Raw genomic sequence first — 26139 nt, 5'->3', positions numbered from 1 at the left:
TTCAGCACTTACCATGTGTCGGGCTCTGTTCTGGGCACTGGGTATACAGCTGTATGAAGAAAGATTGGGTCTCTGCCCTTATGGAGCTTGTCACCTAGAGGGAAGACTAACACTGGACAAATAATCACAATATAAGCATGGTTAGTGTTATGAAGAAATTCACAGTGCTGTGAAGGATACAATGGGGGTGGGGAGGTGTCTAACCTAATATTTGGGATTAGAGAAGTTTCTGGAGAGAGTAGTGTTTAAGCTAAGACCTGAATCAGTGAAGTTAGTGAGGTGAAGAGTAAGGGAAGAGGGGAAAGAAATGTTCTAGCCCTAAGGGTAAAGTAGATAGGACAGATTTAACATGTATTTCTTAACACGTTTTATGTTAATATATTTTCCCAATATCCTGTCCTGTTAGTATTCCTGTAAACCCCACCAACTGAGCCCCACTCAGGTCTGAAATGTGGGCCTCTTTCAAGGTTCTCTGCTTACTGCTCTTCCAAGGCACACAGTTGGTGCAGCTGAGCTCCCCGAGTATTTTCTTCTAAAACTTTTATAATTTTAGCTCTGACAGTTAGTCTCGATCTGTTTTGAGTTCACCTTTAATATGGTATGAAATGGAGGTTTTCTCAATACTGTTTATTGAAAAGACTATTCTTTTTCCATCGAATGATCTTCTTACCCTGTGCAAAGTGGGCCACAGATATATTCTGGGTCCCTCTTGCATTCTTGAAATTGGCAATTTGTGTCTTTTCTTATATTTTTGTTGATCCAAATTAATTATAAGTTATCCCTTTTATTGAATTTTTTGGTTAAACTAGCCACTGGTTTCACTGGATTTCTCTGTTACTTGTTTCTTTTTCATTTTATTGATTTCTGCTCAAAACTTTATTTTTGTCCTACTCACAATGAATTCAATTTGCTCCTCTTTTTCTAGTTTCCCAAGTAGCGTGATTTTAGGCCATTGACTTAAGCCTTTCTTCTTTTTAATATAAAGATATAAAAGTCAATTTCTTTCTAAGCACTGTTTTAACTGCATCCTACAAATTGTGATGTGTGTTTTCATTTTCGTTCAATTAAAATATTTAAAATTTCTGTCGTACTTTCTTTTTTGGCCCATGGGTTGTTTAGAAGTGAGTTAATTTCCAAATGTATGGAACTCTTTTACATGTCATATGTTTGTTTATTTCTAATTTAATTCTGTTGTGGTCAGATAACATAAGCTGTAGGATTTTATTCTTCTGAAATCTGTTTAAGCTTGTTTTATGGTCCACCCCATATTCTATCTTTGTTAACATTCCGTGTGCATTTTAAATATGTGCATTTTGCAGTTTGGGGGAATTCTATTCTATAAATATCAATTAAGTTCAGATAGTTGGTCATGTCACGCAGCTCTTTTCTGTACCATTGCTTTGTCTAGTTGTCCTCTCAGTCATTGAGAGCTGTGTGTTAAAGTCTTCAGTCATGATTGTGTTTTTTTTTCTCCCTTTAGTTTTCTCAGTTTTGGCCACATGTGTTTGAAAGCTCTCCTGTCAGGTGCATACACATTTAGAATTTTTCTGTCCTCCTGATGTGTTGATCCTTTCATTGTCATGCCTGTTATTCTTTGTCTCTAATAAAGACTCCTTGTCTTGATGCTTATTTTGTCTGATTTTAATATAGATGCACAGCATACTCCCACTATCCAATTGGCATGGTATATCTCTTTCGTCCTTTTACTTTCAGCTGACTTGTAGCTCTTTATCTAAAGCACTTCTCTTTGAGACAGCATACAGTTGGTCCTTGCTGGGGTTCCAGAGCATATGTCTGTGCTTCTGCTCTAGCCTCAGCTTGCAGCCTTCCCTGGGTTCCCACATCTGAGAGGTTTATCTCCACACTCTTGTTCCTTAGCCATCGCTAGACTGTTTTTGCTTGTTAATTAGTGCTGGCCAGTCTGGTGGTAGCAGGGCTTAAGTAGGCTCTGGGTTCCTGAGTCCCAAGAATGAGCCCTTCTCAGTGATCCTACCCTTCTCCCAGCAGTAGAAGATCTTTCAGGTAGTGGACCCCAGTTGGTTCCCTGTCCCCTACCCCAGAAGTAGTAGGTTTTAATTTTTTCTCTCTTCCCTCTCTACCACCCCCGTACCCCACCCTCCATGCAGGGCCCTGGGTCCAAGAGAGTTTGCTGACCTTCCTCAGCAACTGAAGCCTTTTGTTTACTAGGGAAAAGGGTTGGCAAGAATTCCTGCCTTTCCTGCAGGGGCAGCTGCTCAACCCCTCCAGGCCTACAGCCTGAGAAAGCCATTCTCCAGCCTCCCTTCCCGGGTCAGGTCTTTCACACACAAGTGGGTGTGAATTCCGCAGCCTTGTGTCTGCAGCCTGTTCTCTTACTCTAGCCCACGCTTGGCCTCTAGCAACTATTTAAAACTTTTAGCTGATCTCTTCTTAAATGCCTGTGAGGCACTTGCCATCTCTTCCTCCCACCTTCTGCCACAGATGAGCCAGTGACTGTGTCCCATGTCTCCTTTGAGGTGACTGTCCAACTTTAGCTTTCAGGCCACTTGATTGCCCTGAGACCTTAGCTCTCTGTTGGACTAAAGAAAAATGATAATGTAAATTATTAAGTTTTGTATTATATTTTATTGATTATGCCATTACAGTTGTCCTGATTTTTCTCCCTTTGCCCCCCTCCACCCAGCACCTTCACTTCATCGGGCAGTCCTGCCACCCCTGTTCATGTCCATGGGTCATGCATGTAATTTCTTTGGCTACTCCATTTTCTATGTTGTACTTTACATTCCCGTGGCCATTCTGTAACCACCTATTTGTGCTTCTTAATCCCCTTACATCTTTGCACATTTCCCCAACATGCCCCCTCTCTCCATATCCATGATTCTGTCTCTGTTCTTCTTGTTTGCTTAGTTTGTTTTAAGATTCCATTGTTGATAATGTATTTTTGTCATTTTGTTGTTCAGGATTTTTATCTTCTTTTTCTTAAATAAGTCCCTTTAACACTTCATATAATAACAGTTTGGTGATGATTAGCTCTTTGAGTTTTTTCTTGTCTGGGAAGCTCTTTATCTGCTCTTTGATTCTAAGTGATAGCTTTGCTGGGTAGAACAGTCTTGTCCGTACGTCCCTGCCTTACATAATGTTGAATATTTCTTACCAATCTCTTCTAGCCGGTAAAGTTTCTTTTGAGAAATAAAGTTACAAATCTTTAATATGGCCATTCATATGGAAAAGCAACTGACAGTCTTATAGGAACTCCCCTGTAGGTAACCAACTTTTTTTTTTTTTTTTTTTTTTTTGCTGCTGCTTTTAAGATTCTCTCTTTATCTTTAACCTTTGGCATTTTAATTATGATGTGTCCTGGAGTGGGCCTGTTTGCATTCATCTTGTTTGGGACTCTATGCTTCCTGGAATTGTATGTCTCTTTCCTTCACCAAGTTAGGGAAGTTTTCTGTCATTATTTTTTCAAATAGATTTTCAATTTCTTGCTATTATTCTTCTCGCACCCCTATGTGAGATGTGAATGTTGGATCTCTTGAAGTTGTCCCAGAGGCTGCTTACACTCTCCTCATTTTTTTGGATTCTCTTTTCTTCTTATTGTGCTGATTGGTTGTTTTTTCTTCCTTATATTCCAAATTGATTTGATTCTCGGCTTTATCCACTCTACTGTTGTTTCCCTGTAAATTGCTCTTCATTTCAATTAGTGTATCCTTTGTTTCTGACAGTATCTTTTTTATGCTGCTGAGGTCCTCACTAAGCTCCTTGAGCATCCTTATAACCAGTATTTTGAACTCTGCATCTGATAGATTGTTTATCTCCATTTCATTTAGCTCTTTTTCTGGAGTTTTGATCTGTTCTTTCATTTGGGCCATGTTTTTCTGTCTCCTCATTTTGACAGCCTCCCTGTGTTTGTTTCTGAGTATTAGGTAGAGTTGCTTTGACTCCATGTCTTGGTAGTGTGGCCTAATATAGTAGGTTTCCTATAGGGTCCAGTGGCACAGCCTCCGGTAACACCCAAGCTGGGTACTCAAGATGTGCCCTTTGTATGGGCTGAGTACACCCTCCTCTTGTAGTTGAGCCTTGGTTGCTGTTGATAGATCAATGGGAGGGATTTATCCAGGGCAGTCAGTGGCAAGGATTGGCTGTGACCACTTACCACCAACCTCTACCCTCCGTGGAGGCCCAGCTGTGCAGAGGCAGGGTGGTGGTTCTCCAGTGAGATCTGTAACTGTCCACTGGGTACGCTAGCCCTGGGATTTCCCAGGTGGTGCAGGCCAAGGTTAGCCTCAACCTGTGTTTTTCCCAGGGCCACCCTGCATGAGCAGTAAAGCAATCTGAGATAGCTGTGACTTATGTCAGGCTTGGAGATTCTCAGGCAAGGCCAAGCTGTGAATCTAGGCTGGCTGCAGCTAGTGCTGGGCCTGGGGCTCACTGAGGCCAGCTGTTGCTTGTTTGAGAGGATTCAGGAAGTTGTGAAGCATGAGCTAAGACCAGCCATTCATATGGAAAAGCAGCTTAGGTGGGCCCGTAAGTTGGATGGAACAAGTCTCCTTGGATCTCCAGAGTGGGTCAAATATTGTTAGCCAGGTTGATGGAGTCTCAGGTATGGCACCATCTAGCCAGCTCTGTGACTCTGTGGGAGGATGGTTTAGAAAAGGGACTATGGCCTCTGTTTGCCTTGATGATAGACACTTCAGTTTCTCCCAGTATGCCACTGGTCCCTTTCAAGCTGCTTTCCCAGTGATGAAACTCAGAGGGAGTGAGTCTGGGTATGTCAATCCATGTGTGGGTTCTTGAAGAGAAACTGCTTGTGGTGCCAGAAGTTTCTTCCACTGATTCAATCCCCTTTTGCAGCCAGAAGCTTTGGGGACTTCTCTTCCTGGCACTGGAACCCTGGGCTGGGGGGCCTGGTGTAGGGCTGGGACCCCTCACTCCTGAGATATCCCTCCCAAATATTTATCTACCAGATGTGGGTGTGAGACCAGCCAATTCAACATGTATGCCCCTCCTACCAATCTATATGGACGTGGTTTCTTTAATTCCATAGTTGTCAGGCTTCCCTTCAACTCAATTTCTGACAGTTCTGAGTGATGGTTGTCCTATATTTTAGATGTCATTTTGATGTGGTTGTGCAAAGAGGTAAGCCATGTCTGCCTACGTGGCCATCTTGATTGGAAGTCTTCAGTTTTTTTTCCTCATTGTTAGGAGAAGAACAGCACTCTTTCTCTTTTTTTCTGTATCCTCACTTGATATTTTAAATATTTTCCTTTATGACAGTTACCACCTAATTAATATATATATAAATAGATATTATATATATATAATCTTTTGTTTATTATCATTTTTCTACTGCCAGAATGCAGGGGGTGTTGTTTGAGATCTAGAGCTTTGTTTTGTTTACAACTATATCCCTGTCATCTAGAATAGCACCTGTTACATGATAGGAGCTTAGTAAATTTGTTAGATGAATAAATGATGCCTTGATCATATGAAAGAATGCTCAGAGCTACTTGTGTTGAAATTGAAGTTAACATTCAACATATTAAAGTTACAAATCTTAAAGCAAATTCTGCCTTCAAGCAGAAACTTATGCTCATAATATCCACTAAAAAATCTAGTAATTTTCACATCAAAAAATAAAAAATGACTTTCAATCTTTTTAAAATAGTTTTTAAATTTTCAGTTACAATTGACATACAGTATTATATTAGTTTCAGCTGTATAACACAGTGATTAGACATTATATAGTTATACAATATAATGTGATATATAGTTATACTATAATGTGATAGTATAGAATATAATGTGATAGTATGGTTATACTATACTAAGTGATACTCAATAAACCTAGTACTCCTCTGACAACATACATAGTTATTACAGTATTATTGACAGTCTTATGGAAGCTCTCTTGTAGGTAACTAACTGCTGTTCTCTTGCTGCTTTTGAGATTAAAGGCAAAGAGAGCTTTGCCTTTAATCTTTGACATTTTAATTATGATGTATCTTGGCATGGGCCTCTTTGGGATTATCTTGTTTGGGACTCTCTGAACTTGTATGTCTATTTCCTTCACCAAGTTAGGGAAGTTTTCTTTCATTATTTTTTCACATAGGTTTCCAATTTCTTGCTCTCTCTCTTCTCTTTCTGGCACCCCCATGATGCAAATGTTAGTACACTTGAAGTTGTCACAGAGGCTCCTTATGTTATCATCTTTTTTTTTTTTAGATTCTTCTTTTCTTTTTGCTGTTTGGATTGGTGTGTTCTGCTTCCTTATCTTCCAAACCTCTGATTTGATCCTCTGCCTCCTCAATCTACTGTTGATTTCCTCTAATATGTTCTTCTTTCTGACTGGAGCTTTTTGTGTTTTCTCTCTCCATTTTTATGTTTCCCATGTCTTTGTGAAGTTTTCACTAAGTTTACCTTTTCTTCTTCTAAGTTCATTGAGCATGCTTATAAGCAGTGTTTTGAACTCTCTATCTAGTAGATTGCTTGTCTCCATTTTGTGTAGTTCTTTTTCTGGAGTTTTGTTCTATTCTTACTTAGGATGTTTCCTGGTCTCATTTTGGCAGCCTCCCTGTGTTTGTTTTATGTATTAGGTAGAGATGCTATGTCTTCCAGGCTTGGTAGAATGGCCTTATGTAGTAGGTGGCCTGTAGGGTCTAATGGTACAGCCTCCCAGGTCACCTGCACTGGGTGTTCCAGGCGCACCCCTCTCATGGGTTGTGTACACACTCCTGTTGTAGTTGAGCCTTGATTTCTGTTGGCACATCAGTGGGAGATATTTACCCTGGGATTGCTTGGCTGAGAGGACTGGCTGTGACCACTGTGGGGGAACAGCTGTGTGGAGGCTGACCCCACAAAGCAAGACTTACTTCTGGTACCTGCTGAGCCTGCCCCTTGAGTGTGTCACTTGTGGAGGCAGTTGGGTGGTGCTTCAATGTGGTCTGAAGTTGTCCACTGGGTGCACTGGCTCTGGGACCTCCCACAAGGACCAGCCTAAGGTCAGCTACCACCTGTGCCTTGCCCAGGGCCACCCACCATAAACTATAAAGCAATCTATAGATGTCAGCTTTTTGTGCTTGGCTTAGATATGCCCAAGAGAAGCCAAGCTTCAAACCAAGGCTGGCTGCCACTAGGGGTGGGCCTGGGGCCACTTAGTGAGAGGTACAGGGCACATCGAGGCCAGATGTTGCTTGTTTGAGAGATTTTAGAGAAGTCTGAAGCATAAGGCAAGAGAGGCCATTTGTATGGATAAGCCACTGGAAACAGGTTGAGTGGACCCACAAGATAGTTGAGACCAGGTCTCAGGGAATTATCAGGGTGAGGCAAACAGTATGAGCCAGGCTAATGGAGTCTCAGATATGGTTCCCACCAGCCAGGTCTGTGTGGGAGGGCTCAACAAAGGAACATGGTCTCTGCCAGCACTTCTATCTTTTGTCTACTGCCAAAGTAGTAGACATGATGATCAATGGGAGAAAGCTGCCCTTCTAGCCCTCGCCCTGAAGCCAGATAATTCGGTTCCTCCCCGTATGTCCCTGGTGCCTTTTGAGCTGCTGCCCCAGTGCTGGAGCTTAGAGTGAGTACATCAGCAGGTCAGCCAGCGTGCAGGCTCTTTAAGAGGAGCGCCTGGGACTCTAGAGGCCCTCTGTCTCACTCAGCCACTGTCCCCAGTGATTTTTACAGCCAGAAGTTATGGGGACTTCTCTTCCTGGCACTGGAACCCTAGGCTGGGGAGCCTTGTGTGGGTCTGAGACCTCTCGCTCTTCAAGAGGGACCTCCACAGCTCAGACAGCCTTCCCAATTTTTATTCACCACAGCTGGGTGTGGGACCAGCCATTTGGTGTCTCTGCCCCTCCTACAGTCTCCTCGTGACTTTTTCTTTATGCCCTTAATTGTAGGAGTTCTTTCTGTTTGGCTAGGTTTCACGGGTCCTGAATGATGTCAGTTGTAATTTTGATGCAGATGTTGGAGAATTCAAGTAACGCATTTCCCTAAGCTGCCATCTTAACTGGAACTGCCACTTTCACTCAACTTTTAATAATATTTACTTAGCCCATAAATTTGACATACTAAGTGATACTCCTTAACCCAATGAAATGGGGTAGAAATTTCAAGTCATTAATTGCTACCTGAATTTATTTCCAGGGGCACTCAACTCACCTTATGGGGAATAGGCTAGCCTGATGGCCAGTTATTCTTACTCCATCAGCCAGAGTCTTAAGCCATATCTTTCAGCTGGGACTTAATTTCACAGAAAACCTGAAACATGTGCCCTGGGTATCTTTCATCTCTTTACCGGTTTTAATTATAACTTTCTTCAATTTTTTAGCCACCTGACTTGGATGGATGGAATTTTGCATCCTGACAAAATTAAATTTTCCATCACCCATTCTTTCTGAGTGCTTCTGGATGACCTGATTTGCATTCAAGAAATGGCACCCTCTTTAACCACCATTCTACAATCATTTATGAACACATATTAGGCTTCTTTGTAGGTTCATCCTCCCTCCTCTCTTTTCTAGTGCCTAGATAAGAAATGAGCAAACTTTTCTGTAAAGGGCCAAAAAGTAAATGCATTACTCTGTCCCAGCCACTCAACTCTGCCCCTGTAGCACACAAGGCAACACATAAGTGAGTGAGCGTGGCAGTTCTGATGACACGTCATTAAGCAGATGGGGACCCAGGGTTAGCCCGCGGGCTGTGTCTGCTGCCCCTGGATTTTGTACAGCCTTCAAGCTAAGAGTGATTCTTATATTTTTTAATGGTTGTAGACAATCCAAAGAAGGATAACATTTCATGACACGTTAAAATTTTATGAAGCTCAAATTTCAGAGGACGTAAGTAAAGTTCTGTTGGGACAGAGCCACTCCGAGTCCCTTTTTTCTCCCACTCTGTGCTCTCTCCCTAAGGATGGCCTCACACACCCACTGGCCTGTGAACAGTGACTCACAGAATTACCTGCAGTGCAGACCACTCACCTGCATTCATGTACCCGCTGCCCACATGAGTCTCTCTGCTTGGAGGTTTCAAAGGTACCTCCAAAGTCCACGTGTCCAAAGTGAACCAATGATCTTCCTCTTAAAATCTTCAGTTGTTCCATACCCTGGGGAATAACTCCATCACCCACCCAGTTACCCAAACCGAAGCCTGGTTGTCGTCCTTGATACTTCTCTCCCCTTTACATCATTCCTCCCCACCCATATCTCCTCCATTACCAGGTCTTATCAAATTCAGGACGTCTTGTTTATAAAAATTCATCAAATAGGTTCCCCAAGGAACCAATTAACTGAAATCTTCAACTAGCTTTAGTCTGCTAGCCTGTACTTGCATCACTGGCCTCATTTTGCAAGAAGCGCCCTTTTCCTCGGCTGGAGTCACACTCTCCTTTAAATCCCTCCAGCAGGCTTTCCCCCTCCTTGTTGTTAGGACTTTCACACGTTCTTCTCTTTGCTTGGAACACTTCCTCTCTGCGTTAATTACAGTAAGTAATGTTAGCTGCCGCAACAAACTTTAAAATCTCAGTGACTTGACCCAATAAAAGGTTATTTCTTGCTTTCACAAAATCCGCTGTGGATGGTTCTGCTTGGCTAGTGGCCTTCCACGTGATCATTCAGAGACCCAGGTCCCTCCTGGCTATGGCTCTGGCATCCCTTGGGGTCCTAAGAGTACTTTATTGGATTCTGTGCATCTTGTGTCTAGGGGGTTGAGAGACATAGAGGATCATTCAGGAGGTTTTGGACAGTCTGTGCCTGGAAATGGCGTTTATTCCTTCCACCAAGATTGCTCTGGCTAGAGCTGAGTCACATGACCACATCTGGCAGCCTGGGAGGCAAGAAGATGCACAGTCTAGCTGTGTGCTCAGCAAGTAGAGGAAATGGTCTGGGCTGACAGAGGTTTCTCAGTCACATACTGTATTCTCCACTGCATTCGCTAATTACCTTCTACCCAGCCTCCAGATCTCAGGAACGCCGTATCTCCCTGCCTAGGTCAAATCACCCCAGCATTTCGTGTGCCTCTATGGCACTAATCACATAGCTGTAAATCGCCTTTCCTTTAGGTTACAGTTTCTTCCATGAAAGAAAAGTGCTCCACAGGGACAGGTGTAATATCTATCTTACTCAGTTCCAACCCAGTGCTTGCTGCACGTAGGCATTCAGTAAATATTTGATTGAATGAACACAAGGGCAGTGACCAGGCAATTGCCCATTGCGCATGCTGTCCAGCGAAGCTCCAGAGGAAGCCAAACTGAAGTGCCCTCCTCCTTTCAGTACCTTTTGTGGGCCCCAAATCTGACCCGACAGTTCTCAGTGTTTCCAGGCATCTAAACAGTCACTGTCCGACTCCTGGCCTGTGGGATACTGATGCCTCTGATACTGTTCTGTCACTAAGAGATACCCTCCCCAAGGTTGTCCTCAGATGTTGCAGCCACTCTGCTCAACAAGGATTGTGTGTTTTTTTGCCCTTCGGAGACTGGCCTCCTGGGGTGGAGCAGCTCTGGGCCCCAGACAGCCATGAGGTCTCCCTTACCTTGGGCTCTGCCTATCCCTGAGATAGGTGGGTTCCCCTGGCCTCCTGTCCATGTCCCTCCCCAGATCAGTGCTCAGGACAGGCCTGGTGAAAGAGACCATCAGGAGAGCTGGTGACAGACTAATGGGGTGTGCAGGTAGAGCTTGCGCTGAGGAAGGTGAAGTGTCAGATAGACTGTGTCCTAGAGACAGTCAATGCCCTGCCTTCCTTCCAGTCTTTTTGCAAGACGAGTGAGTGCTGTATGTGTTTGTTCTTTTTTTTTGTTACCAACATTATCAATACTTGGGACAGCCGCCATAACCAGTATGGAGAAGGGAGGGAAGTTCCTAACTTTCAAGCGTGAACAGTGATGGTAAAATTTTGGACAGGAGTGGCAAGGTGTTCTGGGTGTGAGCAGGTGCAATTGCAGGGACACGAGCCTGCCCAGCATGAGTCCATCACAGCAGCATCACTGCCCCAGCCCCGGCCCAGCCTAGCAAGCATGCAGCCCTTCAGCATGGGCCCGGAGGCACCCGGGCAGAGGGCAGAGGAGAGGGGTGCTGTCAACCCGATGCTCTCTCCTGCATGCTCACAGATTGCGAAGGAAGACTCCATCCTGCCAGTAGCTCTCTTCCCATCGCTCTGTGAGCTCGTCTTTCATAACAACCCTCTGGTGGCCCACAGAAAAGGTATGGTTCCTGCAAAGCTGCCCACCCCCACCCCAGAGCCCGGGAAGCAGTGTGGGGACCCTCATCCTCACCACCTCCATGCCAAGCCCTGGGCTCTGCTCTCCATCAGGGTGGACGGGGGGGCTGCAGAAAACAACGGGCACCACAGAGCGCCTGCTGCACACCCGCCCATCCCAACAGCAGCCCTGTGAGGTAGGCGTCCCGTCCCTGTGCACGTGGGGGAAACTGAACCAGGGAGGTTCGTGGTCTACCCAAGGTCACACAGCAAGGAAGAGGCTTGGCCGAGAATGGAATACAGGATTATCTAGATCCTGCCTGGGCTATTTACGTGACAAGTCTGTTGTCACTTAAACAAGTGGAACAAGTCTGTTGTGACCTCATTTGCCAGTTGGGAGTGTGCAGGGCTGTCCCGTCCCAGACCACGCCGAATGCAGTGGCTGCTGTGTCAGCAGCGGAATCCACGGCCCAAGATGAGGCAACTGAAGACATTTTAGAATCCTGGGCCCTGGAAGGACACAGCAAAGTTCTAATCCTTGCCCCACACCACCTTTGGTGCATTGAGCAAATTCCTCAGCCTTTCTGTGCCTCGGTTTCCTCACCTATTGAATGGGAATATGGGTACCCACTTCCTAGGGTTGGTGTGAAAAGTAAGCTAATATACATACAGCAGTTTTGGACAGTCCCTGGCCATACATAGTAAGCCCCAGTAAATGTTAGCTAACCATAATCTTATTTTCCCACCATGGCTCCAGGGGTCCCTCCACTGCTAAAAATCTTCCTCCAGGAGCGTCTGGGGATCCACTTAATTCGAAGGAAAGTAGTGAAGGCTAAGCATCACATTTTGATACCTCGGAAGGCCTCGAGGAAGGTGAGGCTTCCAAGACGGGACCCCCCCTCCACCTCCAGAGGGCGTGGAGCCCATGTCAGGGCAGGCAGACCAGCCCGGCGGTCCAGCTGCGCCAGTACTTCCCTTGCTCTGTTAATACAGATAAACCCAGGGGGGATGAGATAGAGAGACTCAAAAGGCAGTGTCCGCAGGGACTTGCAGGTCACTGAGTCACACCCCCTAATTCTACCCAGAAACTGAAGCCCAGAGAAGGAACTGTCAAGAGGTGGGGAGAATCAGAAGACCCTGGTATAAGCCAGGCCTCATCACTTTCCACAGCTGTCTGAACTTGGGCAAGAGTTTCACTCTCTGCACTTCAGCTTCCAACTCTGACACCTCTCTGAGATGCTGAGAGGATTGGATGAAGCAACACGTGTGAAAATATGTGATAAATCACCAGACACGTGCGAGTGTGAGTCACAGTTGCCCGTGCAACCACGGGGGCTGTGCCAGCCTGAGTGCACGTCTCCTACCTGAATCTTAAGAAGCATTTCCTCATGTCGAGAGCCGTCGGCTTCCTCTGGCTGGGCCTTCCCCAACCAGTGGTCTTAGACTTGCCTTCTGGGATGCCATAAAATAAGTTAAACCCCTCCTTCATCTGATGAATTTCAGAATTTCTGTGACATGCTTCTCCCACCTGAACTTTAGTCTTTCTATAACCAAGAGCTGGCCTGAGCATTGCTGGTACCGAAAGTTAAGCACAGTTTCCCCTTGGCACCCTCTCTACAGCCTGCCTCTGCTCCCAGCCAAGTTCTTTCTTGTCTGGAGCCCTCATAGGACCAGAGCAGCATTTAAAACCAGAAAAAGACAGATATTCAAAGGGTTTACATCATCTTTCTCTTGTCTGTTGCCTCCTCTAAGGATCCTACTACCTCCCTTCCCATCAGCAGCTGGGGAGGGTGGAACCAGAGTGAGCCAGACACTAAGCGCACATCCACTCCCCACCTCCCATGCCCCTCCCCATGCCCTGCCGGCCACTTGCACACGTGCTATCCCACAACCTGCACCGCAGACAAGGAAGCAGGCTCAGAGAGGTAACATAACATCCTTGTTAAAAGTTAGTGTTCAGCCCTGGCTGGTGTGGTTCAGTGGATTGAGCATGGGCCTGTGAAGCAAAGGGTCGCTGGTTCCATTCCCGGTCAGGGCCCATGCCTGGGTTGCAGGCCAGGTCCCCAGTAGGGGACACATGAGAGGCGACCACACATTGATGTTTCTCTCCCACTCTTTCTCCTTCCCTTCCCCTCTCTCTAAAAATAAATAAAATATATATTTTTTAATCTTAAAAAAAAAAGTTAGTGTTCAGATCCAAAACAACCTCTAAGGTCCTGACTTATAGAGGGTAAACACAAGTCCAGTGTCCAGATGAGAAGCCAATCAATGCTTTGTAAACCTAGGCCAACACCATCTAACTGCCAGTGCAGACTGGACTGGAGAGTGTGCTAGGCCTTTAGCTGGATGGGAGATACGCTGCGTCCCAGTGTGCTCACAGAGCCGGCCAACGCGCACAGCAGACTCTGGGTCTTTCACACAGTCAGCTACATGGGCGAAGACCACTGGCCCTCCCTCTGGCCTGGGCTTGGACAGAACTGGAGGGAACGGAAATCCCGCCAGTGCAGGCCGGGCCCCACCCAACGTGTCACCAAGAAGCTGTGTGAGCCCTCATCCCCCCACGGAACCGTGGCCCTCTCCCCACCAGCCACAAATGATAACGCTTGGTGTTTTGGACGTTCTGAAAAAAGACTCTGGGTCCCTAGGCTTCAAGTCTAAACACTAAGGTTTTACATATTTTCAAAAAGGAAATATTGCTTGTAAAACAGCCATCCTTCACCCTTTTTAGTGTGTTAGGAACATTTGCACACATCATCCCATTTGAGAGAACTCTGCCATACAGGCCGGGCAGGGACTATTGTCCCATCTCATGGGAAGGACATGGAAGCTCAAAGGGTAGAACTGCATCGCAGCCCATCTAACAACAGTGCTTAGGATCTTTCCACTCACTACGTTGTCTATCAAAGTATAGATATAAGTGGACCATCAAAGATTTTATTTTTTTAAAGATTTTATTTATTTTTAGACAGACGGGAAGGGAGGGAGAAAGATGGAGAGAAATATCAGTGTGTGGTTGCCTCTTGTGCCCCCGCCCCCACAGTGGGGACCTGGCCCACAACCCAGGCATGTGCCCTAGATTGGGAATCAAACCTGCAACCCTTTAGTTCACAGGCCAGCACTCAACCACTGAGCCACACCAGCCTGGGCCAAAGATTTTATTCTTTGATGAGGAATAAAATCAACCTACCAAGTAACTTGGGAGGGAAGGAAGAGCTAAGCTGAGCATGGCTCCCTCCTGGCAGCTGAGGCAAAGGAAGAGGGAAGAGAGATGACAGGCTTCTGCTAATTTAAGGAAGCTGAGCAGTTCAACAGGAAGGAAGTGATTTCCTTGGTCCCGAACCCTGAGAGAGACGCACCTTGTGGATCTTTATTCAAGGTGCAGGGACCAGCATCCTGAATGGAGCCTGGTGCTGCTGCCTTCCAGAAAATGCAGGGCCATCGCCCCCATTCCCTCCTAGGAGTCCCTGAGGACAGTCAAGGGTGCTGTGTTAAACCCTGAACAGAGGAACAAGGCTACTGAGGGCCAGAGTGCTATGGTCAGGGGTTTAGAATGAGGCCTGGAGCCCAGGACAGGAATTAGGTGGCCCAATTAGGCTCTGCCACTAAATAACTCTGTGACGTTGGACAAGTCATTTTACCTCTCTGAGCCCATTTCCTCATCTATAAAATGAGGATAATTATTCTCTGGGTAGTTTAGAGATATAAACAAACAACATATGCCATGCATAGGGCACATTGCAGGTGCCCAGTTCAGTGTGACTTTGCTCTCTTCCTGCCCCTGTGAGTCCTTACCCAGTGCTCTGATCACTATACCAAGTGACCTGAGGGGGCTGAGCTCTTAGGAGGAGAAATTCCAATTAGGAAGTAAACCAATCCAGCCCTCCTCCCATGACAGGTGAAAACCCAAGTCCCAAAGGTGCCAAAGCAGTCTCTGATTCTCCATCACCTACCTGCAACTGCAGTCAAGTCTCCGTCAAAGCAGATGTCGGCATCAAGGTTTCCTGGAGAGCTGCCCACCGCTGACGGCACTTCTCTGATGCCAGAGATGCCCATCGAGGGCCTGGAGGGCCCTTCCGTGCACCGCCGGTCCTTTGTGCCACTTCCTCCCATCCACTCCAACTCCACTGTGCACAGTGAAGACACCACATCTCACCACAGCGACACTGCTGCCCACATCAGCCCGGAGCACCCGTCAGATGAGGACGCCAAGAGCACAGAGTCTGTCTTCTTGACACAGGTGCCTGGATCCTCCTGCCCCTGCCCACTTGTCCCCAGTTCCCCCAGATGGTGCAGCCCTTGGCTGGCTGGACTGCTGTAGGCCCCTGGAAGCCAGCACATGGCAGGTCCGGAAGTCCCTTGTAGGAGATCTACTCACTCATGGCTTCTAGTAGGGACACCTGCAGGGACAAGTCATAGTCCTGTGGCACAGATAACACCTGGGGTCCGGCTGGGATGTGGCTCTGACCAGTTTTTAGCAAGGGTTGCTGCTGCCTCTGCTTGTCTGCTTAATGTCACCTTGTTTTATGTCTGATGCTGGGAATACAAATGGATGGGACACAGTCTTTAGCTAATGGGTGAGATGGCCAGGAACACAGCCAGTGCTGAAAGTGAGAAACCCGGGAGCCGGAAGCCTAGAGGAAGGGGGATGCCTCTGCCACGGCCCGGGGGGGGGGGGGGGGCAGGCTTCTGAAGAGAGGGTCAAGTGAGATGAGCTTTGCAGGCTGAGTAGGAGTTAACAAGGTGAGGACGCAGGCAGCAAGGGCATTCAGGGCAGAGTGAACAGCCCCAGGCAGGATACTGAGGGAGGATTTTTAAATGGCACGTGCAGGAGCCACAAATGGTTCCACGTCAGTGCAATGGACGGGTGACTTGTAGGAAAAGGAAATACAAGGCTGGAGGGGTTGGCAGGGTCCCCTTAAACTTCAGTATTGTGTCTGCACCCTCCTTGATCTCCCCACCTCCAGTCCTGCCCCTCCAGTCTGCCAGATCTTTCCAAAATGTATATTCAACCCACACATTTAGGTCTTCTCTTCTACCCACCCACTTCTTACTCCACAGGGGGCTTATAGTGACATGCATATTCATCCGGCCTAAGAGTATCTTTCTGAGCTATAACAGAACATATTGGGAGTAGAGTATAAATAAACAAGCATTAAGAACCAACAACTGAGCGTGTTGTATGAAGGAAAGTTCGCACAGGAAAAGGGTCAGTCCATGGGCAGTGCTGTCGTTCAGACACATTCGCCGTGCGCAGCTGCTCTCTGGGGGGGGGGGGGGGCGCCGCACTGCCAACGTCAGTTCCGAGCCTTCTACCGGCCAAAGCAATACAACTGAGTCACCACAACTGAAAAAAATCTTTTTTTTTTTCTTGACTAAATGCCAAGGTTTTAACCTCCGGTACAACGTTGAGTAGAAATGGCAAGAGCTGACACCCTTGTCTCACTGCCGGTCTTGGTGGGAAAGCTTTTCATCTTTCACCATTAATTATAATGGTTGCAATGAGTTTTTCATAAATGTCCTTTATCAGGTTGAAGAAATTTCTTTCTATTCCTAGTTTGTTGGTGGGTTTTTGTTGTTGTTGTTGTTTTTATCACAAAGGGGAGTTAGATTTGATTACATCTGGTTTCCAGGTATTAAATCTGCCTTGCATACCTGGGATAAATCCCCCCTGGACACGGCATATAATCCTTTTTATACATCGCTCATTCGGTTTGCTAGTATTATTTTAAGGATTTTTCTGTTTATATTCATATGGATACGACCCTGTAGTTTTCCTTTCTTGTGATTTCTTGCTTAGTTTAGGTTTCAGGGTAAAAGTGCCCTCGGAAAGTTAGTTGGGTGCGCTTCCTTCTCTGCTAATTTTTGGAAGTTTGTGAAGGATTGGTATTCTTATATTTTTTAACTCCTATACCAAAAAATCTTCCTGGAACACACTTGATTTTTTTATTATACTCCTCATCTCTGCTATAGTAAATATAGTTTTTTTCCAAAAATACTTTATTTTTTAAACTTTTTTATTGTTGAAGTATAGTTGTCTCCATTTCCCCCCCATCCCAGCCATCCCCACTTATTTTTTAATTACTTTTTTAATCCTCACCAGAGAACATGCTTATTGATTTCAGAAAGATGGGAAGGGAGGGAGGGAAGGAGGGAGGGAGGGAGGGAAACATCGATGTGACAGACATGCACCGATCAGTTGCCTCCTCTAGGCACCCTAACCAGGAACCAAACCCACAACCTAGGCATGTTCCCTGACCAGGAAGGAATCAAACCCATGTTTTTTTTAATTTATGAGATGACACTCCAACCAGCTAAGCCACACCAGACAGGGCTATTTTTCTTTATTTATTTTCTTCTTTTAAAAATCTTATTTAGTTGTTTTTAGAGAGAGGGGAAGGGAGGGAGAAAATGAGAAAAACATCAGTGTGTAGTTGTCTCTTATGCACCACACACCAGGGACCTGGCCCACAACCCAGGCATGTGCCCTGACTAGGAATCAAACCAGCAACCCCTTGGTTTGCAGGCTGGCATTCAATCCACTGAGCCACACCAGCCAGGGCTATTTTCAATTACATTTTACTTTTAATAATATTTTGTATTAGTTTCAGGTGTATGGCATAGTGGTTAAACCATCATATAGTTTACAAAGTGTTCTTCCCATTATTTCCAGTACCCACCTGGCACCACACACACTTATTACAATATTATTGACTCTGTTTCCTATGCTGTACTTTACATCCCCATGACTGTTCTGTAGCTACCAATGTGTACTTCTCAGTCCCATTAGCTCTTTCACCCAGTCCCCTAAACTGCCTCCCCTCAGGCAGCCGTCCGTCCACTTCCTGTGTCTGGGTCTGTTTCAGTTTTGTTTATTTTGATCTTTAGATTCTACGTGTAAGTGAAATGATATGAATTTGTCTTTCTCTGACTTATTTCTCTTAGCATAATACCCTCTAGAGCTTGCAAATAATATTTTCTTCTTTTTATGGCCTAGTAATATTCCAATGTATATATGTAGCACTCCTTCCTTATCCAATTGTCTTTTGGACACTTGGACTGCTTCCATAGATTGGCTATTGTAAACAACACTGCAATGAACATAAAAGTGCGTATATATTTTTTTGAATTACTGTTTTGGGTTTCTTCAGATACATACTCAGAAGTGAAATTTCTGGGCCATGAGGCAGTTCCATTTTTAGTTTTTTGAAGAGCCTCTGCACTGTTACCCACAGTGGCTGCACCAGTCCGCAGTCCCACCAATGGGGCATGAGGGCTCCCTGTTCTCCACACCCTTGCAAACACATGTCATTTGTGGCTCTATTGATGATGGCCATTCTGACAGGTGTGTGGTGATATCTGATTGTGGTTTTAATTTGCATCTTTCTGATGATTAGCAACATTGAGCATCTTTTCATGTGTCTATTGGCCATTTGTATGTCCTCTTTGGAGAAGTATCTGTTCGGGTTTTTTGCCCATTTTGGCATATAGGTGTTGAATGGATTCTTTTCAGCAGGGGGTTGGCATTGAGTAATATGAGTTATTTATAAATTTTGGATATTTACCCCTTATCAGATGTATCACTGGTGAGTATGTTCTCCCATTAAACAGGCTGTCTTTTCATTTTGTTGATGGTGTCCTTTGCTGTGCAAAAACATTTTGGTTTGATGTAGTCCCATTTATTTTTTTCTTTTGTTTCCCTTGACCAAGAAGATATATCAGAAAAAATATTGCTAAGAGAAATATCAGAAATTTTGTTACCCATGTTTTCTTCTAGGAGTTCTATAATTTTGAGCCTTACATGTAAATGTTTAACCCGTTTTGAGTTTATTCTTATATATGGTGTAAGGACATGGTCTAGTTTCATTTTTTTGCATGCATCTGTCCAATTTTTCCAGCACCATTTATGGAATAGACCATTTTTACCACACTGTATGTTCTTACCTCTTTTGTCAAATACTAATTGATCATATAGGTGTGAGTTTATTTTGGTTCCATTGATTTATATGTCTGTTTTTATGCTGGTACCATGCTGTTTGATTACAATGGCCTTCTGGTTAGTGTGATATCAGATAGCATGATACTTCTGACTTTATTCTTCTTTTTCATTATTGCTGAAGCTATTCTGGTGTTTTTGTGATTGCACATAAATTTTCAGATTACTCGTTCTAATTCTGTGAAAAATGTCATTGGTATTTTGATAGGAATTGTATTGAATCTGTAGGTTGTTTTGCGTAGTGTGGACATTTTAAGGATGCTAATCCTTACTGTCCATGAACACAGTATGTGCTTCCACTTATTTATATCTTCAGCTTCTCTCTCACTTAGCGGTTTATCATTTTCTAAATATATGTCTATTACTTCCTTGGTTAAATTTATTCCTAGGTATTTTTGATGTAATTATAAATGGGATTGTTTTCTTAGTTTCCTTTTGTGATAATTCATTATTGGTGTATAAAAATGCAACTGATTCCTGGATGTTAATTTGTATGCTGCTATTTTACTGAATTCATTTATTGGTTCCGGTAGTTTTTTGGTGGAGTCTTTATGATTCTCTATATACAGTATCACCTTATCTGCAAATAATCACAGTTTTCCTTCTTCCTTTCCAATTTGGAGGTCTTTTATTTCTCCTTGTCTGGGTGTGTGGCTAGGACTTCCAGTACTACATTGCATAAGAGGTGAAAGCAGACATCCTTGTCTTGTTTCTGATCTTTGGTATATGGTCATTGTCTATTTTCATGTCTGTCTCCTCTCACCCCAGTCTCGGTTCTTGCCCTTAACAGGGCCCAGCATGGGGACCCACACGGAGTTGATGATCAGAAGTGTTAGTGGATTGAATGAGTATGTTTTTCTTCCTGGGTACAGGTGAGTGGGCTGCCTTACTCCAATCTCCAGAGGGATGAATCAGAGGTGGAGAAAGACCAAAGAACACCACCACCACCACCACCACCACCACCACCACCACCAAGACCACCACCTCCAGCACCCAGAGAGGTGAAGAAGGCTCGGAGGAAGCTTCTACCTGCCTCAGTCTCCAGCAAGTACCGTGGCTATGAGGAGCTGCTGACAGCCAAGCCTGACCCGGCCTTCACTGAGCCAAAAGGTATGTGAGGAGAGTGCCTGCAAGGCAGGGGCCCCTCTCCACAGCCCAGATCAAGTCAGGGCAAAGCTGGTGCTGGTGCTGAGGCTCTTTTCCAGAGCAGGGTGCTGTCTTCCATCTGAATGTCTGTCAAAGGGCCCCTTGAGGGTGTCCTGGTTTGGGGCCCTACATGCAGGACCCCTGGCCAGGGCCTTAATTGGCCTTGGGCAGTCACAGCTGTTCAGAGATTCCAGCCAGTCTGGGGCTAGCTCTGGTTGGAAAAGTCTCTCCAGGAAGGGTTTGATGAACAAACACCCAGACTGGCCAGGTTCCCAGTTAAGCCCCCATATTGAACATCCGAAATCCTATTTGGTTTAAGGCAAGGAAACCTGTGCCGTTTCTGAGGCCCTTATATCTGACTGGTGTGTTAACAGTTTTGGTTCTTTCAAAAGAACTGGTGCTCGGCCGTGCTCTCCTGGGTGCCAGTCCCCGCAGTGTAACCCCCCGAGGCTGGCGGAGTCACCCTGGGGCCAGCCCCTTTCCCCGATCGGTGTTCTTCCTATCTCAGCCTTTGCTTAGAGGGGCTCGGTATTCACTGAACCACTGATGGAACCTCTGACACTTCAACAGGCCAGGGAGAGACGGGGCCTTCTCCTCCTTTTGCCCAGGGCCACTATTCTGTGGGGGATGAAGAAATTGGGGGAGGCATCTAGGAGGAGGAGGGGGAAGTGCCTGGACTCCACCTCGCCTTCGGGCCCTAGGGATCCAGAAGAACGCACAGGCCTTGCAGCACATGCTCAAGCACCCGGTCCTGTACTGCTCCTCCAAGCCCCGGCGGGACGCCCTCCAGAGGCACTACGTTCCCAAGGAGAGACGGGTAAGCCTGCGCTTCACGGAGTGTGCAGACCGCCCTCAGGACTGCTTCCCTGCCTGTGGCGGTGACTGTGTGGAGGTGAGGCCAGGAGAGACCGAGCGTGGACTGGGGAACACTCTCCTCCCTTACCTCCTGTCAGGCCCAGAGGATCCCTATTCCGCCCCCACGGAAGACTCGAGCCCAGCTGCTGGATGACATCCTCATTCGCATGCGGGACCCCCGGAACATCACAGAGGCCCCACTAGGTATGGCTCTGGCCCCCCAGTCCTCAGTTGCCAAACCCGGGATCTAGAACACAGGTGTCAAACTCATGTTCACGGGGGGCCACATTAGCTTCATGGTCGCCTTCGAAGGGCCAAATGTAATTCTAGGACTGTACAAATGTAACTACTCCTTAACTAGGGGCAAGGAGCTCAGTGCTGCCGCCGGGTAGAAACAAGGTGCTGGGCCAGGTAAAACAAGGTGGAAGGGCTGGATCCAGCCCGAAGGCCTTGTGTTTGCCACCTGTGATCTAGACGTTTACCCATCTGCTGGAACAGGGCAAAGGGCTTGTGTCAGAGCAGGAAGGGCCCTTAGGAGTATGTGCTCCAGCCCTTCCCGTGTGCAGATGGAGAAAACGAGACCCGAGTGAGGCAGGGAGCTGCCTAGAGTCACATCGCATGTTAAGTACTGGAACTAAGGCTTGGGGTAGGATCAGGAGGGGACACTGCTGGCTTCCTGATGCTCCTCAATGCCCTTCTCACCCCATCCCAATTTAGGGAGGGGGCAGGGGGGAGAGGGTCTAGACCCAGGCCCACCTCCTTGGGCCGGTGAGACCCTGAGTGAGCCTGCTGCCCTCCTGGCCCCTCTCCCCACAGGCGCTGTCCTGCACCGGCGCACCGAGCGGCGGCTGGTGAACCAGCAGCAGTACCTGGAGGCCAAGCGCCTGCTGAAGGAATTCCGAGCTCGCTACCGGGAGCTGGTGCGGTGCTCGCTGCAGAAGGTGTTCAGGACCCCAGCGCCACCTGCCGCCCACCCGGCCCTGAGCGAGGGCCAGCCTGAGTTCTGCCGCTTCCTCCAGCTCATGGATGAGTTCTGCCCAGAGCCCACGACCAGTGACTCAAAAGGCTAGAGCTGCATACAGGGCCATGCACACCCCTGGCCTGTGCCCCACACCTGCCCTGAGGGCTCCACACCCTGGATGGAGCCTCCAGGCCAGCTCGGGTGGGTATGGCTGGGTGCCGGTTTCACAGCTCAGCTCAGGCTTGCTGGCTGGCCACAGAGCAGGGAGATCATCAGGACCTCCCCTTCCTAGGCTGGGCGGGACCCAGGCCCTGGCCCAGCAGCAATAAAGAGCCGGTGCACAGCGCAGAGGAATCCATGTTCTTTCTTGGAGCCTGTGCCAGGCTGTCCCACTGGGGAAAGGTCCCAGGCTTGATCCATGCCCCTCAAGTCCTACGGGAAACCCGCCTGAATTATCCATGCCCAGCAGAGTTGCGTTGACCTCTGGGGTAGAAAACAGATGATGGGACAGAGAAGCAGCACAGAATCTAAGGCTCAGATAATAACCTGCCCACAGCCAAAAAAGTCTGTGCATGTTGGGAGGGGGTGGCAGAATTGAGGCCACCAAGGTCCAGAAATGGTGCTCTTCCTGTTGGGAGGGCAAATGTGGAGAAGGGAGGAAGAGAGGACTAGGAATTCCCTTACCAGATAACCATGGCCGCAAAGTTGGAACAAGCAGAGGAGAGGGCATACATGGAGTTTCCCAAGGCACCCTAACCCAGGACACGAACTGAAGTCCCACGTGCAAACGTGGTGTGCTGTGCAAGGTCACCCTGAGCACACGTAAGTAACTGGTCTGGCCAAGGCAGCCTGTGGCGTTGGTTGCCTGTTCTTATGCATGCCCAGGAGTCAGCACCCACTACAGAGGAGGATCTGGAGAAGGCCAATGGGTCTGACTTCCAGAGATGTGCTTCTGGGGATAGATACTGGGTGTGACCTAGTCACCTGGGTAACCCTCGCTGCTACTCTCCTGGAGGGGCCTGCAGTTCCCGGGAACCAGGGAACAGTTGGGCAAGAATTAAGGATTCTCAGCAAGACACAAACTTCTACAACCTAAGCTGTAATTACAGTGATTCTAGAAATAAGCCTTGTAGCCACTGATCTGATAGGAGAAGCATGGAGTGTATGCTAAATTTCAAGTGTGAGATTCTATTAGGACACAGATTATTTGCATAGTATCATACTCAACCTGTCTCACACATGTGACCAGTTAAATATTTACCATACCAGGCACAGTCCCTTTATACAGTCACATATGCATAACAAGTGATAAAGTCATCCATGTCTCACGCATTCAGTCGAGCACCTGGGGTGATACAGTGTTGCCCACAGCAGCATTCCTGTAAGGGCACATGTTGCTGACTCACCACCGTGAGTCTCCTGGGGCCCCCAGGAAGGAGGCTCACAGCAACTCTGCTCATCTAGGAAGAGAACTAGGCAACACTACATAGGAGCTAGTATTTTCTATTCTTCCTTTCAGCCTCAGCTCAAGTACGTCCTTGAACTCTCCTCCCAAACTGAAGGAGGTGTTAAAAACCTCCTTTAACACCATAAAACCTTTATGGTGTTAAAAACACACTCTCCTCCCAAACTCTGCTCCTCCCAAAAGGCCTTCCTTTTTTGTGACCTAGTATGACCTCATTGCACATCACAATGCAGTACACCAACAAATGGCACCCGCGGTGCTCAGTGTAGGGCCTGAATCCAGGAAATACTCAGTAAGATTGAATTTGTGGGTGAAATGGGAAATAGCTCAGGCTGGGTATCTTAACGAGGTTATACACAGCTATGGCTAAGTCACTGGAAGCCAAAGCTGGGCACATTCCCACAGACACAGCCTCAGACTCCCCTTAAAATGATCCTGTTCCTACCAAGAAAACACAGCGCTCCAACCTGCCTATTTTAAGGCAGGGTGTCAGATTACTAACCCACCCTGCCAGGCTGTGAACTGCTGCTTCTCTGGAAGCCACGGGGTCATTTACCACTTGTGTCCAACTCACTTCTCTCTCTGGATTATCTGGATTTAGTCACATAACCAGGTTCAACCTTCTTATGTGCTCTATGATACAGGGCAGCCCATTTAACCTTACCCATAGCAGCAATGGAGTTTTCGATCTCTCTGGGTCTTTATGGTGTTAAAAACACACTTTGAGGGAAGGTTCTTCACTGAGCAAACTTCAGTTTTGTGCTTTTGAAGAGATATGACCTAGTCCTTATCTCAGTGCGTAAAGCCTCAGACTAGATTTGTGAAATGAACCAGCATTCATAACTAATCAAGGCCCTCTGGGTGGTAGCCACCCTCCCCGTCGTCAGCAACATCTCTCTCCCCAGCACATCCGATCCACCCACCATTAGTTGCTTCGCCCCCTGGGCTGACTCATCCACAGCCCTGTCCCTCCTCCATGAGCAGATGGGAAGCTGGCTGCCACTTTCCAGGCCTTCTCCAATCTTCAAACAAGAGCAAAACAGAATAGTTTCTCCCACCAACTCTTCAAAATTAGGTAGGCCCATCTGTTTTTCCTAATCGCTTATCCAAGGCACCAGTGAGCACCCGGGAGAGTTGATTGTGGACACAGGAGAGAAAACTGATTTAGATGCAGGCTGTGCCTCACAGTGCTTGTTGCCTCAGGACGCCTCCACCCCTGCAGTGGGTGTGAGGGGAGACTGTTCTCTTCAGCCGCACAAGGCCCAGTCCAGGAGAAAAGGCAGCCCAGGGAGCAACTGGAGCTCTATGTTAGCCAAGACCAGCGGAGGAGGGTGACACCTCCCTGAGGTTTTGAGCCAGGGCAGCAGAAAGAGCAATCAGTGACTTTGGAATCAGAGGTCCCAGCTTCCAGGCTATGTCAGGGCCAGTTGCCCACCTGTAATGAGGCCACCCCTTTCAGAGCACGGGGCTATTGGGTAATTAGCAAGTGTGGGTGCAGAGCATTTCTGTTATTTTAGGACCCAAGGGACAATCAATATGCTCTCATATCTCCAACTAGCTATGTTGTTTCTTACAAATAATCATTTTTAGATCTTATTTGTTTTTAGAGAGTGGGAGGGAGAGAAACATCAATGTGTGGTTGCCTCTCATGTGGCCCCTACAGGGTACCTGGACTGCAACTCATGCATGTGCCCTGACTGGGAATCAAATTGGCAACCCTTTGGTTCATGGCCCACACTCTATCCACTGAGCTATACCAGCCAGGGCATGTTTCTTGCAAATCATTTTAACGACCCTCTTTAGGAAGAGCTTGGGCCAGATGATTTCAAAGGTCCTTCAAGTGCTGGTTTACCATGGGTGGCATAGACTCTTGCATCAGTCCTTCAAACTAGCTTTACAAGTTTACAAGAAATGGGTACATTTGTTCTCTGGTGGAGGACAAATGGGGGTTTGTCCTGCAGCAAGGATTGACAGCAAGGGGGTTTTGATGAGTTCCTGAGTAATGGTTCCGAGAAGGTGTTTTTAAAAATCAAGATGCTCTGAGTACAGCCCTAATGTGCAAGGACAATGTCACCCCGTACCATGTGTTCTTTACTCAAATTCTGTCTTGGTACATTTATTCGAAGAATAGTTGAGAGTAAACGCTGTAAATTGGAAATAACTTAGAACTCAGAAGATGTAGCTGTACACCACAAACCCCACCCTGCGAATTCCTCCCATCATCCCAAATGCCAAGGCAAGACATTCCAACAGGGGCATCTCCCAGAGCAAAGACAGCATCAAAAGTCACACACACACAGTCTAAGCTTTGTCCAGATTTGCCTGAGCTTGCTCTCCAGAGATGAGAGTTTTGACTAGAAACAGAACATTTTCTTTCATGAGTTTGCTTTACTATGTACTTTCAACTTGGGCCTCTCCTCAAGCAGGTAAACATCCATCGAAGAATGCACTTTGGTACCGCTTAAACAAATAACAACCATCCCATTTGACTTTGTCCCACTCCTTTGTTGGCACAAGCATCCCCAACAGGGCATGCCCTGTTCTAAGTCCTCT

General features: G+C 46.7%; 1 protein-coding gene across 1 annotated transcript in view; it reads left to right on the top strand.

Moving 5' to 3' along the window:
- The window catches only part of XRRA1 (X-ray radiation resistance associated 1), a 60029-nt gene extending 37577 nt beyond the window's left edge, over positions 1-22452 (top strand). Inside the window, exons 13-19 of the mRNA XM_053670786.1 lie at positions 11078-11171; positions 11924-12039; positions 15062-15403; positions 20032-20269; positions 21007-21122; positions 21259-21364; positions 21977-22452. Of these exons, the coding sequence (XP_053526761.1) occupies positions 11078-11171; positions 11924-12039; positions 15062-15403; positions 20032-20269; positions 21007-21122; positions 21259-21364; positions 21977-22230 (1266 nt within the window). The 3' untranslated portion in view covers positions 22231-22452. The remainder of the gene's footprint in view (positions 1-11077; positions 11172-11923; positions 12040-15061; positions 15404-20031; positions 20270-21006; positions 21123-21258; positions 21365-21976) is intronic.
- The last annotated feature ends 3687 nt before the right edge of the window (positions 22453-26139 follow it).

This window comes from Artibeus jamaicensis, unplaced genomic scaffold (genome assembly GCF_021234435.1).
Source record: "Artibeus jamaicensis isolate MK-2021 breed Jamaican fruit bat unplaced genomic scaffold, CSHL_Jam_final contig_64, whole genome shotgun sequence".
Classification (NCBI taxonomy): Eukaryota; Metazoa; Chordata; class Mammalia; order Chiroptera; family Phyllostomidae; genus Artibeus; species Artibeus jamaicensis.
The sequence above is the reverse complement of the archived record's forward strand: the minus strand, read 5'-3'. Positions and strand labels throughout refer to the sequence as shown.